The sequence below is a fragment of the Hyla sarda genome, chromosome 5 (assembly GCF_029499605.1).
Source record: "Hyla sarda isolate aHylSar1 chromosome 5, aHylSar1.hap1, whole genome shotgun sequence".
Classification (NCBI taxonomy): domain Eukaryota; kingdom Metazoa; phylum Chordata; class Amphibia; order Anura; family Hylidae; genus Hyla; species Hyla sarda.
In genome coordinates this window covers 298,026,496-298,041,064 of record NC_079193.1, presented here as the reverse complement: position 1 = coordinate 298,041,064, position 14,569 = coordinate 298,026,496, and the positions used below count along the sequence as shown (strand labels likewise).

Here is a 14,569-nt window from a genome sequence, read left to right as displayed (position 1 = left end):
TGTAGGCTGGCTTGCATGAAATGCTTTAACAGCTCCTCCATTACAATTGTGGCCTATTTTAGTGCTGCGGCTTTTTTCCCGAAAATTTGCCGCTTGGCAGTTTGGAGACTTCCCCCCGCATCCTCCATCATATATAGAATGGCACCCTTCAAACAGTCTTGCCAACATGCAAACAGTCCCAAACAGGCAGGTGTCACAGTTCAGTAGTCCTGGGTTTATTGTAAAAATTCACATACAGCAATGAATTCCAATGAATGCGGTACAACAGATACTTAAACATCCTTCACATGAAGTTCTTTACATAAATATAAACTTCTGAGCTTTGCAACCAAATCTCAGCACGTTCGGTCCCAAAGTCAGTCTTTTTTTTTTTTTCATGAGTTGTGTATCAGTCTCCAGCATACCACAGACAAGCTATTCTGCTTCAAAACAACTCTTCTGCTCTGTCAGTGCTTACACATCTGTGAGATCAGGTTCAGGACTCCAACACACACTCCAGAACTGGAGTATGGAAGTGACTTTATCTCCATCAGGTGACATGTCATATTTCCTAAAGTTCACTTATGAGCTTTGCTGTGCAGACTGGAGCATAATTGACCTGATGAATTGACCCTTTGAAACGTGTTGTCCTTTGCAACCACCTTTGCTTCTTTCGTGTGTGTTAAAATAACAACACTAAAAGAAAACAAGAATTGTGTCTTCTTTTGATGAAATCCAGAAGTTGGATTTTTACAGACAAGGGCATCCCTGCCAGGGAAACCCTCATCCTCATCTACTCCACAGACTGGGGCATGATCAGAGTCATCTCAGAGTAATCTTATTTGATCACAGGTATAAGGGAAGATTGGAGGACTATATACTTTAAAAAAGATTCTGCATAAGACATACATTTCCTCTGCCACTTACTTGTCTAAGAGGTAGGGTTAGTTCTCCATCTTTTCCTGAAGACAGTATTCTGGTCTTTGCAGCTGCCATACAGAGGGCATATACTACTGGACAGTCTATATTGATAATATCTAAAGGAAATGTGCGCCTCAAATACCTGGGTGAATTTTTTATGTAAAGTATAAATATCTACAAATTTTAACACAAAAATTATAAAAACACATTAATCAATAATTCACATATTCTCAAGTAAAATACAGGAAAGCAGTTTCTATTTATTTTATTATTTACAGCTATGCATTTATCACAGATGCTGAATAATAGAGTATTAAAAACATGTAAACTTGTGTAAGAAATAAAATGCACCACTTTACTCAGCATACAGATAACCCTACTATTCTGTGTAGTTGTACAGTACATTTGATTTTTTTTTTTCGATTATTTTTTTAATGTATAGTACATTCTGAAAGTATATGTCTTCCTTCACATCAAAATCAAAATAATAGTTGCGTACACTCTTGGTTCATCACATTACCTGTATGTCTGTGGAGGTAAAAAAAAATACCCACCATCCATACTGAAAACACCACTTTTCAACAGATCCATTGTTTTCATGCTACAAAGAATAGAGAAAAAAATGTACAAGTGTCTCCAAGTGTCCGGGTAACTCAAATAATACTAGAAATCATAACCATCACTTATAAAGACGGTAACGGCTTGTATTGTTGCATTGTCAGAAGTCAATCTCCTGAATAAAATGTTCCCATTCACAATGAAAAATCGGTGACTGTTCCTCCATTATCTTCCGTGGTTGGTAGGATAAGAGCGCCAAATCTTTGAAATTCTTTCCACATCACTTATGCCGACCTAAGGGGAAGAAAACCATTAAGGATGTTAGATACATAACGAAGTCACTGTGACAGTAAAATCCTTTTATTCTGGCATCAATGGCACCTGCAGGTGCTGAATTATCAGGTATTTTGGACTATGCAGTCACAATCTATGAGTCATGACAGATTTCGTATCAGAGGAATTTCCTTTGGTTTTCGCTGCTCATCCTCAAAGGGGCCGAATAAAACTCATTTGTAACTCGCGTCCTATTGTGCCCATTCGGATTTTACTACATTGGCGAAACGATTAGCTGTATATTTGATTACGGGAACACTTTAATTCCATATTAACAGGAAAAGGATGTTTGCTTGAGAGAGTTAACCCAATGGAGAAAAGAGGGGATAGAGGCCTAAGAGATTATTACAGAGTAAAGTATTCTTAATATCCTTAATAAATAAATATATATATATATATATATATATATATATATTTACCCCTGAGAGCATAGAGAGCAATCCTGTGGATCCAGTTCTTTCTATGAAACAGTAAGCCTGCAAAGTCTGTGTCTGCGTGCCTGCACTTCCACTCCTCCCCTCCCCATACTTTCGCCTCAGCCCCTGCTGGATATGTCATTACTCTGATATGGATGGATTTTTACTTAGTGATGAGTAGAGATGAGAAGGACTGAAAAAATTGAGGGAATAAAAACACAAAAAAAGAGTATGGGATATATTATTTAATACTGATAAACAATGTGTAACATGGTATGTAAAGTATATATAATTTAGACCTTTATGAAAGACACCTGAGAATCATAGCAAGTTCTCCAGTCTCATCTGAAGACCAGTAGATCATGAAATACAATTCAAATACTGAAAATGCAATTTTTAAAGAAGAGCAATATACATTTCTGTCTCTAGGGGCGCTGCAGGGAAAAAGGATTCAGTTCAGTTTGGTTGTGGCTGGGGCTCCATCTTGTTAGTATTACAGTAGTTGATGTCCTCTCTGATTACTATTGAAAGGGTAGCCTCATAACATTTTTTATTTCACTAGTGTGCCCAGGCTGTCCAATACAAGCTTTAATTCACCTTCCTCACTCCCTTGTAGCCTCCGGAAACGTGAGTCAAAGGTTTTATGGTTTCATTGGGCAGCCTGGATGCAATAGTGAAGAAAAAAGATTTCTCCGGACAACCCCCTCAATGTTCTCCCCCCAGTAAATTAGTTTTAATTTTTCTCCTTTCTGTAAAATAGTGAGACCAACATCCAGCATTGAAATAATTTTGAATCTGTAAAACTACTCCATTCTGCATTTTTTACAGAAAAAACAGGGGGGAAAAAAAACTAGTGATGAGCAGATAAGATGTAAGGGGGAGGGAGTGTAGGAAAGCAGCCCGAGGGTATATTCACATGGCGGAATGTCTGTGCGGAATGACGCCAGAATATTCCACACAGACATTCTGCTGCAGCAGAGTCCCATTGATCTCAATAGGATTCTGCTGCACTCTACACATGGAGAAATTTCTGCAGCAGATGTTTCTGAACTTTTCCATTCTACCGCTCGGAAATGCATTGCTATCTATGAGAAGTCACATTTCTGAGCGGTCCTAGTGCCCGCCGGATCGGGCAAATGTCCGATCGTGTTTTCCGGGTGGACATTCTGCACATTTTCAGTCATTACAAATGTAAAAAGAGGCATGTATCTCTCATAGGATACATTACACAGTTTCTTGTATAATTGATTTATGAAAAGTGTATTGAAATGACTGATACATTTTAAAAAATGTTACTGTACTTCTAAGTTCCCGGCTGTATCAGATGTGAAATGAGTATTTGCTTTGCCCCTGATTCCATTAAAGGGGTACTCCGGCCCTAAGACATCTTATCCCCTAACCAAAGGATAGGGGATAAGATGTCTGATCGTGGGGGTCCCGCCTCTGGGTCCCGCCGCAGCACCCACCTATCTCAGCTGCATGCAGCACTGGAGGCTCCGAGTCTGGAGCCTCATGACCACTGTGCCGGAGTATCGTGACATCGTGAGCCTGCCCCCTTGTGACAGGTGAGTGCTGCGTGAGAGATTGCGGAGGTCCCCAGCGGCGGGCCCCCTACTATCAGAGATCTTATCCCCTATCCTTTTGATAGGGGATACAATGTCTTAGGGCCAGAGTAACCCTTTAAAGGATGTCATGATTTAAATATACTGCAGATGGAAAAATAAGAAGAAGAAACAAAATCCAAATGTTCTCCTGTTCCTTAGAAATGGATAGAAATATACACATTTTACAGCCAATTTTTTGTTTTTGCTATTTCAAGCAGAAAATGAATAGGGAAAAAGTAGCTAAGTATAATATAAAGTTGCTTTGTGCTGTTTTATGCCATATTTCTGCTATCTTCCCAGACCGATCATACGTTGTTCCCTCTATTGATTACAGACTTGGTATTTTTGAGTACATGATGGTATTACTGAGCAGTGCCCCAGCTTCTGGCTGCTTGGATTTATGTGCTTATTTTAGGATATTACACTATGAAGGACTTTTACTGATTTATTGATTCACTTGAGGAATGTGTTTTTCCTGTAGAGCCAGATACATCTTCCAGTATAAGAAACTGTAGGGGATTTCTAATAACCATGTGCAATCTTTCAGCAATTCTTCTAGAAACTGTCTGTGAGCTACAGTCTATGGCATAAGGAGAAAAATACTTCAGTAAGGGTTTGAACTTTCTAACCCCACAAATGCAGTTTTTCCCTAAATAAGGGCTTCCCTAAATGCACGCTGCAAAGCCAGTACAATGACACACATAGTCCCTAGGGTTCTTAATGTCACTATATGGTTAAAGGGGTATTCTGGGCAAAAACATTTCATTTCCTATCCAAAGGATAGGGGATAAGATGTCTGATTGCGGGGGGCCCGCTGCTGAGTCCCCGCAGCCTCGACCCCCCCCCCCCCCCCCCCCCGATCTCCCTGTAGCACCCTGCTGAATCTCCAGTTTCGGAAACTAGAGACGCAGTCCCCACATAGAATGCCGGTGCTACAGGGAGATTGCGGGGGAATGAACCCCATGCACCAATTATAGGGGTATTTCAGTATTTTTTTTTTATTTGGCTATGCTACAGGGGCTGTAAAGATAGTGTAGTTCATAATATAGTGTCTGTACCTGTGTGTGATGATGGTCTTGCAATTCTTCTGTGATTTTTGCCTCAATGTTTACTTTTAGCAGCATACAAAATGAGTGACATCTCAGGTTTTCCCAGGTTGCAATGCGACCCAAGACATTACATCACTTGTCAACAGGGAATCTGTCTTCTTCAATGGGTGAGCGACCGCTGGGTTGGAGATCATTCTACAAGAATCTAGTTCCCCCGTCCTCCGACCTTGGTCTTCCTCTTGCTTTTGGTGTCAGACACGGTACACTTTGCTGAGGTAATCGTCAGCTGCAGCGATGTCTGCCTGATAGGCTGAGCGGCAGTGTGATGTAATAGGCCCAAGCCCCAGGAAGAAGGCTGGGCCTGGGCTCAATACATCACAATGCCACTCAGCCTATCACTGTCTGAGGTGGACATCGCTGTGGCCAAGTATTAGCTTAGCAAAGTGTGTTGTGTCAGCACCAAAAGCAGGAAGAAGGTGGTACCGGAGCATGGGGGAGAGTTATCGGCAGCATCGGGAGAGCGGCGGAAGCTAAAATTAAGGTTTAATATTTTAATTTCGACAGCCAGGCAGAATGGCAAAATAAGATTTTTTGCCAGAGTTCTCCTTTAAAGGGGCACTCCGGCCCTAAGACATCTTATCCCCTATCCAAAGGATAGGGGGATAAGATGTCTGACCGACTCCGCCCCCGTGTGACAGTCACGCCCCCTCCCATAGACTGACTTGCATAGTAGGGGCGGGGCGTAACGTCACACGGGCGGAGTCATGACATCACGATACTTCGGCCCCGTGGTCGGCATCCAGCAGTTTGTGAGCTGGCAGTGCGGCGTTCAGCTCAAAGAGGGGGGTGCCGAATGCAAGATTGCGGGGGTCCCCAGCGGATAGGGGATAAGATGTCTTAGGGCCGGACTACCCCTTTAAAGACTCAGCTTGAGGGAACAATCCTGGGATTGATTTTATGGAAAACTAAACCATAATGTGGCAGTGATGGCCAAATAGCAGACTGATATGTTCTGGCAGATCTTTAAACTAAGAAAGGTGAAGTTTTGGGGGAAGATTTATCAAAACCTGTGCAGTGGAAAAGTGGTGCAGTTGCCCATAGCCCTGATGAAGCAGTCTGACTGTGAAATGCATTGCATCATGGGTGAATAAACTTGAGATCCCTTTCAATCTGTGTGTCCAGCACCTCTCAATCCCGTCACTATGGTGGAGGAATGTGTGCTTTTATATTTGAAGTTGACGTGGAGCGGCTGCAGGCACCCTTAACATCACTCTCTTCCATAGTTACACTTGGTTGTGTCTAACTCCATGTGGTAAGCGCCACATGTATTTTATCTATTCTGGTCGCCTAAATGGTATCACACTACAGGGGGCTGTCTGTGTCTTGTTTTAGACTATTGTAGTTTAACCTTACTATATTACTATCCATCAACAAACTCCTGCTCTTTGCCATTTTGATTTTAGGAACAGCTTGCGCTGAAGGTGGGAGACGCAGAGGCATGTGAGATATAGTCATTTACATGCAAATGTGCAGTTTGTATGGTATCACCGGAATAGGTCTTTAGCATGTGCAGTGAAAACTCTCGATTTAAGATTTCGGTAAATAGTCCTAAAATCTCAAATCTCATTTTTATGTGAGGTGTGATGATTAGAAATGGAGGCATCATTTTGTCTGATTTGCCTAATACCCACATTTACCAGTCCATAGAAAATCATTTGGGATTCGATTTTCCTATTAAATTAAAGGGGTTCTCCGGTGCTTACACATCTTATCCCCTAACCAAAGTATAAGGGATAAGATGCCTGATCGTGGGAGTCCCGCAGCTGGGGACGCCCGTGATCATGCACGCGGCATCCCGTTTGTAATCAGTCCCCGGAGCGTGTTCGCTCCGGGTCTGATTACGGGCGACTACAGGGCCGGCGGCGTGTGACGTCACGCCTCCGCCCCCGTGTGACATCATGCTCCGCCCCTCAATGCAAGCCTACGGGAGGGGACGTGATAATTTCCCCTGTAGTATACAGCTGCTAATAAGTACTGGAAGGATTATGATTTTTTAATAGAAGTAATTTATAAATCTTTTTAACTTTATGGCTTCAGTTGATTTAAAAAATCAAAAATAAAAAAAATAAACGTGTTCCACCGGAATACCCCTTTAACCCCTTCACGACGAGCGATGTACATGTACGGCATGTATCTAACAGCAGGCATCCCGGCACATCGCCGAGTGGGGTCCTGAGACCCCCCCATGACCGCGATGGGCGCAAATCACAGGTCAATTCAGACCTGCGATCTGTGCAATTCTGGGTCATACGGGTCACTGGTGACCCGGTGACCCGGAAAATAAGAGGGATCGGGGGTGTCCGAGATACCCTCGATCCCCCTGAAGGGATAGGAGTTTAGTGGCAGGGGTGCCACCCCTCCTATCCCTGCTATTGGTCGGCCGAGCGACCGACTGATAGCAGACCGGGGGAGGGGGGGGTTAAAGTTCGGTTCCCCCGCTTTGCTCACCTATTGGTGTCCGGGCAAAATGGGGGAACTGTCCAGGGACCGGCGCTGAAGGTCCCTTACCTGGATCCCGGAGTGCGATCCTCCATGCGGGGATCCCCCACGTACGGCGGCGGCGGCAGCAATTTATCCTGCCAGGCGAGTTGTTGCCTAGCAACATCCGGAGGGCCACAGTTTATAGTGGTCTCTAAACCCTGGCCCTCCAGATGTTGCAAAACTACAACTCCCAGCATGCCCAGACAGCTGTTTGCTGCGTGGGCATGCTGGGACTTGTAGTTTTGCAATATTTAGAGGGGTTCAAGTTGTAGATCACTATGCAGTGGTCTCAAACTGTAGCCCTCCAGATGTTACAAAACTACAACTCTCAGCATGCCCAGACAGCAGTTTGCTGTCTGGGCATGCTGCGAGTTGTAGTTTTGCAACACCTGGAGGGCCACAGTTTTGAGACCACTGGACAGTGATTTACAACCTGAGCCCCTCTAAATCTTGCAAAACTACAACTCCCAGCATTCAGGAACAGCATAAGGCTGTCTTGGCATTCTGGGAGTTGTACTTACGTGCCTCCAGCCGTTGCATAACTACATCTCCCAGCATGCCCTTCCGCAATCAGTACATGCTGGGAGTTGTAGTTTTGCAACAGCTGGTGGCACACTGGTTGGAAAATACTGAGTTAGGTCATAGAACCTAATTCAAGGATTTCCAACCAGTGTGCCTCCAGCTGTTGCAAAACTACAACTCCCAGCATGCATGGTCTGTCAATGCATGCTGGGAGATGTAGTTTTGATCCCCCTCCCATGTGAATGTACAGGCTACATTCACACTTGCGGCAGACTACAGTGAGTTCCCCGCTTCAAGTTTGAGCTGCGGCAAATTTTCCGCCGCAGCTAAAACTCCTAGCGGGAGACTCAGTGTAATCTGCCTCCAGTGTGAATGTAACCTAAAAACACTGCACTACACTAACATAAAATAAAGAGTAAAACACTACACTACACTAACATAAAATAAAGAGTAAAACACTACACTAACATAAAATAAAGAGTAAAACACTACATATACACATGTACACTGCCCCCCCTACCACCCCACTTCTCCAATAAAAATGAAAAACGTATTGTACGGCAGTGTTTCTAAGATGGAGCCTCCAGCTGTTGCAAAACAAATACTCCCAGCATTTCTGGACAGCAATTGACTGTCCAAGCATGCTGGGAGTTTAGCAACAGCTGGAGGCACCCTGTTTGGGAATCACTGGCATAAAATACCCGTATGTCCACCCCTATGCAAGTCCCTGATTCAGGCCTCAAATGCGCATGGTGCTCTCACTTCAGAGCCCTGTCGTATTTCAAGGCAACAGTATAGGGTCACATATGGGGTATTGCCGTACTCGGTAGAAATTGCCTAACAAATTTTGGGGGGCTTTTTCTCCTTTTACCCCTTATGAAAAGGAACAGTTGGGGTCTACACCAGCATGTTAGTGTAAAAAAATAAACATTTTTACACTAACATGCTGGTGTTGCCCTATACTTTTCATTTTCACAAGAGGTAAAAGGGAAAAATGCCCCCCAAAATTTGTAACACAATTTCTCCCGAGTACGGAGATACCCCATATGTGGGCGCAAAGTGCTCTGGGGGCGCACAACAAGGACCAGAAGGGAGAGTGCGCCATGTACATTTGAGGTGATTTGCACGGGGTGGCTGATTGTTACAGCAGTTCTGACAAACGCAAAAAAAAAAAAACACACCCACATGTGACCCCATTTTGGAAACTAAACCCCTCACGGAATGTAATAAGGGGTACAGTGAGAATTTACACCCCACTGGTGTCTGATGGATCTTTGGAACAGTGGTTCGTGAAAATGAAAAATGTTGCACAGCCCACTGTTCCAAAGATCTGTCAGACACCAGTGGGGGGTAAATGCTCACTGTACCCCCTCATTACATTCTGTGAGGGGTCTAGTTTCCAAAATGGTATGCCATGTGTTTTTTTTTTTTGCTGTCCTGGCACAATAGGGGCCTCCTAAATGCGACATGCCCCCAGAGCAAAATTTGCTCTCAAAAAGCCAAGTATGACACCTTCTCTTCTGAGCATTGTAGTTCGCCCGCAGTGCACTTCAGGTCCACTTATGGGGTACCTCCATACTCAGAAGAGATGGGGTTACAAATGTTGGGGGGTATTTTCTGCTATTAACCCTTGCAAAAATGTGAAATTTGGGGGGAAACCCACATTTTAGTGAAACATTTTTTTTTTTTTTTTACATTTGCAAAAGTCGTGAAACACCTGTGGGGTATTAAGGCTCATTTTATCCCTTGTTATGTTCCTCAAGGGGTCTAGTTTCCAAAATAGTATGCCATGTGTTTTTTTTTTTGCTGTCCTGGCACCATAGGGGCTTCCTAAATGCAACATGCCCCCTGAGCAAAATTTGCTCTCAAAAAGCCAAATATGACTCCCTCTCTTCTGAGCATTGTAGTTTGTCCGCAGTGCACTTCAGGTCCACTAATGGGGTACTTCCATACTCAGAAGAGATGGGGTTACAGAAGAGATGGTGTTACTAATTTTGGGGGGTCTTTTCTGCTATTAACCCTTTAAAAAAACCAACATTTTAGTGAAAAAAAATTTGTTTTTTTTTTACAAATGCAAAAGTCGTGAAACACCTGTGGGGTATTAAGGCTCACTTTATTCATTGTTATGTTCTCAAGGGGTCTAGTTTCCAAAATGGTATGCCATGTGTTTTTTTTTTTTTTTTTTGCTGTTCTGGCACCATAGGGGCTTCCTAAATGCGACATGCCCCCCCAAAAACCATTTCAGAAAAACGTACTCTCCAAAATCCCCTTGTCGCTCCTTCGCTTCTGAGCCCTCTACTGCGCCCGCCGAACAATTTACATAGACATATGAGGTATGTGCTTACTCGAGAGAAATTGGGTTGCACATACAAGTATACATTTTCTCCTTTTACCCCTTGTAAAAATTCAAAAGTGGGGTCTACAAGAACATGCGAGTGTAAAAAAATGAAGATTTTGAATTTTCACCTTCACTTTTCTGCTTTTCCTGTGAAACACCTAAAGGGTTAAAACATTTACTGAATGTCATTTTGAATACTTTGGGGGGTGCAGTTTTTATAATGGGGGTAATTCATGGGGTATTTCTAATATGAAGACCCTTCAAATCCACTTCAAACCTGAACTGGTCCCTGAAGAATAGTGAGTTTGAAAATTTTGTGAAAAATTGGAAAATTGCTGCTGAACTTTGAAGCCCTCTGGTGTAAAAACATGTCAATTTTATGATGCAATCATAAAGTAGACATATTGTATAGGTGAATAAAAAAAATTATTTGGAATATCCATTTTCCTTACAACCAGAGAGCTTCAAAGTTAGAAAAATGCCAAATTTTTTATTTTTTCATCAAATTTGGGGATTTTTCACCAAGAAAGGATGCAAGTTTCCACAAAAATTTACCACTATGTTAAAGTGTAGAATATGTCACGAAAAAACAATCTTGGAATCATAACTAAAAGCATTCCAGAGTTATTAATGTTTAAAGTGACAGTGGTCAGATTTGCAAATAAGGGCTTCGTCCTAGAGGTGAAAATGGGCTGCGTCCTTAAGGGGTTAACAGCCAGTGAATGGCAAACTATATTGTGAACCAATGAAACTGGAATATTCACAAAATCTTGCTTATCTTAATGATTAAAAAAATATGATGGCCCAAAAGGTGTATATATAATAGGGCCTCTCCAGAAGGAAGAGAAAAGGTGCCACCTATAGGTAGCTACCCAGGCAATGTCTAAACCAGTATTTTACAACCAGGGAAATACTGATCTAAACAATTATTGAAACTTGAAAAGTGTCCAGGAGTATCAGACAAACCATTGACACCCATATGTAGAAACTGCTTCATGCTCTTTGTCAGTATCCAAACTGTATATTGTGCAAACTACAGATTTTTCTAATAATTATTACAGTGGACACAGCATGCAATTTTTGTCAAAAATTATTGAATCACCATGATTAAAAGATCCTTTTATAACCTTCCTATTTTGTTTATATTTGCAAAAATGTTTACAAGCAAATGAATGGGAACAACCAACATCTTTTTTACACACTCTCTTTTTCCAAATTTAGGGTATAGTTCCACGTAGCAGTTACGTAATGTATTTCAAAATCTACTGCACAACGGGAAATATGCTGCATATTCTCAGATGAGCAGCCCTGTGTGTTCAGCCCTGTGTATTCAGAGAGGTTTGGAGGCAGGTCCGCACGCCGGCATGACTGTGACGCATGGCCTGCCTCCAAACCTGACTGCACACAGGGCTGCGATGGAAAAGCCCTGTGTGTATGCTTGAAAGCATGACATATGGTGCGTAAGCATTATTTGGGGCGATACCCTTAAGGAGTTTAATAATCCTCTCAGTTGTGTAAACTGACACCAATTGTAGGGGCCATGCTTGCTTTCAATTTATGAGCACTTTGCCTTCTCAAACTGTGAGCTATTTCCATTTTAACTACATACTGGGGCCGATTATTGGCTGAACATAAGCCAGCAATAAGCAGACGAATGATTGAAGAGCAACAAGCAAACACTCTTTCATCAGTTGTTGGTCACTTTGTTATGACCTGCTTAAAATATCTTCGTCTCCCTGTGTAATAGGGGATCTGCGGCCAATGAATGATTGGAGCAGAGGGCAGCATGAACAATCCAGCGATCATCAGTGTGGCCCTTCCTGCACAATGGTGGACCCTTGTAATAGGCCGATCTACAAGGTACTCATTATATTGCACATTAGCATGTGATACGGTCCAAATTTCTATTTTTAGTCTAATGACTGTGTTTGTCTTAGAAATGTAATAGAGGATTCCAAAATGTTTTCCTCTACTTCAACTGGAACAAAACATTTGCAATTAATTAAAATAAACCCTTTGAGTTGTTTGAAATACAGAGTTCTCATTCTCATTCAGAGTTTTCTTTATTTTCATGACTATGGAAATTGTAGATTCACATTGAAGGCATTAAAACGATGAATTAACACATGTGGAATTATATACATAGCAAAAAAGTGTAAAACAACTGAAAATATGTCATATTCTAGGTTCTTCAAAGTAGCCACCTTTTGCTTTGATTACTGCTTTGCACACTTTTGGCATTCTCTTGTTGAGCTTCAAGAGGAAGTCACCTGAAATGGTTTTCACTTCACAGGTGTGCTGGTGTGGAGGAGGAGGTGTGATGGTGTGGGGGGTGCTTTGCTGGTGACCCTGTTGGGGATTTATTCAAAATTGAAGGCATACTGAACCAGCATGGCTACCACAGCATCTTGCAGCGACATGCTATTCCATCTGGTTTGCGTTTAGTTGGACCATCATTTATTTTTCAACAGGACAATGACCCCAAACACACCTCCAGGCTGTGTAAGGGCTATTTGACCAAGAAGATGGTTTGGGGTGAGCTGGACCGCAGAGTGAAGGCAAAAAGGGCCAACAAGTGCTAAGCATCTCTGGGAACTCCTTCAGGACTGTTGGAAGACCATTTCAGGTGACTACCTCTTGGAGCTCATCAAGAGAATGCCAGGAGTGTGCAAAGCAGTAATCAAAGCAAAAGGTGGCTAGAACCTAGAATATGACATATTTTTACACTTTTTTGTTATGTATTTAATTCCACATGTGTTAATTCATCGTTTTGATGCCTTCAGTGTGAATCTACAATTTTCATAGTCATGAAAACAAAGGAAAATCTGAATGAGAAGGTGTGTCCAAACTTTTGCTCTGTACTGTATGTTTTATGAAGCCAGAATATTTAGCCTTAAATTATGAAGACTACACTAGAACCCTATTTATACACTTATAATTCCTACACTATGCCATTGGATAACATAGACCCCTAAATTGAAATGGTGGTCCAGTAGTGGAAAAAGAAACAATAATTTTCTACCTGTTTTGTACCCCAATATCTCCAGCACCAATGCTTTATTTACAGTACATAGCATGTGCCATACTAGTGGCATTATTGCTGTTGCGATGTGAAGTTATACTGGCAGGCGATGATCAGGGTTTAACATACTGGAGCAAACAATTTCTTTAATACAAACACCTTGTGCTTCCATCTTGAAGTTGAAGTGTTGAACCATATGTTTGCCAGACAGCATTGAGTTTTGCTGTTTTCAGGTTACCCCAGTCTTCTAATTTTATGCCCCTCACAAGCAAGGGCATCCCCGTTTACATCAGCCAGGAGACATTCACACCAAGAGTGCCCAAGGGAATACTACTCCCCCACCATCATATCCCAATGCAATCTCCTCATCAATGAGTTAGCCCAGGGCGCATGGACATTTGGTGGAAGAACCCCAGTTACTGTGATCATTATGAACCCTACTGTGACCAGACAGTGAGATCCAAGGGCTACAACCCTCATCATCCAGACATTCCCACTGGCATCTATCCCACACCTTCCCCTTGGATTACTGCACTAGGTGTATCAGAAGGACCTCACCTAACGCTGCTAAAATCTAGTGGAAGTGCTATCTCATTGCTATCCCTTTTATGACAAGGTTTTTTAATACAACTATTGCAGGAAAGGAAAATGTATAGGTTGAAGGAGATGCAAAAGAGGCGCTGCCTGGTGCCGTTATCCCAACATTAAATGGTAAAGGGTTAATAGGAAGATCACTTGCCTGGTGATGTTGGGCTCAAAATTCAACATCTATGAATGCAGTTGTTAAAGATGTGCCATGGTTACCACCGACCCGGAACCATCAGGTTAAGGTCCAATGCAAAGTAAGAATCCACCATCTATATACAGTGAGGATCAAAAGTTTGGGCACCCCAGGTAAAAATTTGTATTAATGTGCATAAAGAAGCCAAGTAAAGATGGAAAAATCTCCAAAAGGCATCAAATTACAGATTAGACATTCTTATAATATGTCAACAAAAGTTAGATTTTATTTCCATCATTTACACTTTGAAAATAAAAGAAAACAAAAAATGGCATCTGCAAAAGTTTGTGCACCCTGCAGAGTTAATATCTTGTATTGCCCCCTTTGGCAAGTATCACAGCTTGTAAACGCTTTTTGTAGCCAGCCAAGAGTCTTTCAATTCTTGTTTGAGGTATCTTTGCCCATTCTTCCTTACAAAAGTCTTCCAGTTCTTTGTGATTTCTGGTCTGTCTGTCACGTACTGCTCTTTTAAGGTCTATCCATAGATTTTTAATTATGTTGAGGT

General features: G+C 42.2%; 1 protein-coding gene across 1 annotated transcript in view; it reads right to left on the bottom strand.

Annotated features, from left to right (window-relative positions):
• Positions 1–575: 575 nt before the first annotated feature.
• NKAIN3 (sodium/potassium transporting ATPase interacting 3) overlaps positions 576–14,569 on the bottom strand; it is a 684,322-nt gene continuing 670,328 nt past the window's right edge. The window contains exon 6 of the mRNA XM_056522028.1: positions 576–1,752. Coding sequence (XP_056378003.1) covers positions 1,739–1,752 — 14 coding nt within the window. The 3' untranslated portion in view covers positions 576–1,738. The remainder of the gene's footprint in view (positions 1,753–14,569) is intronic.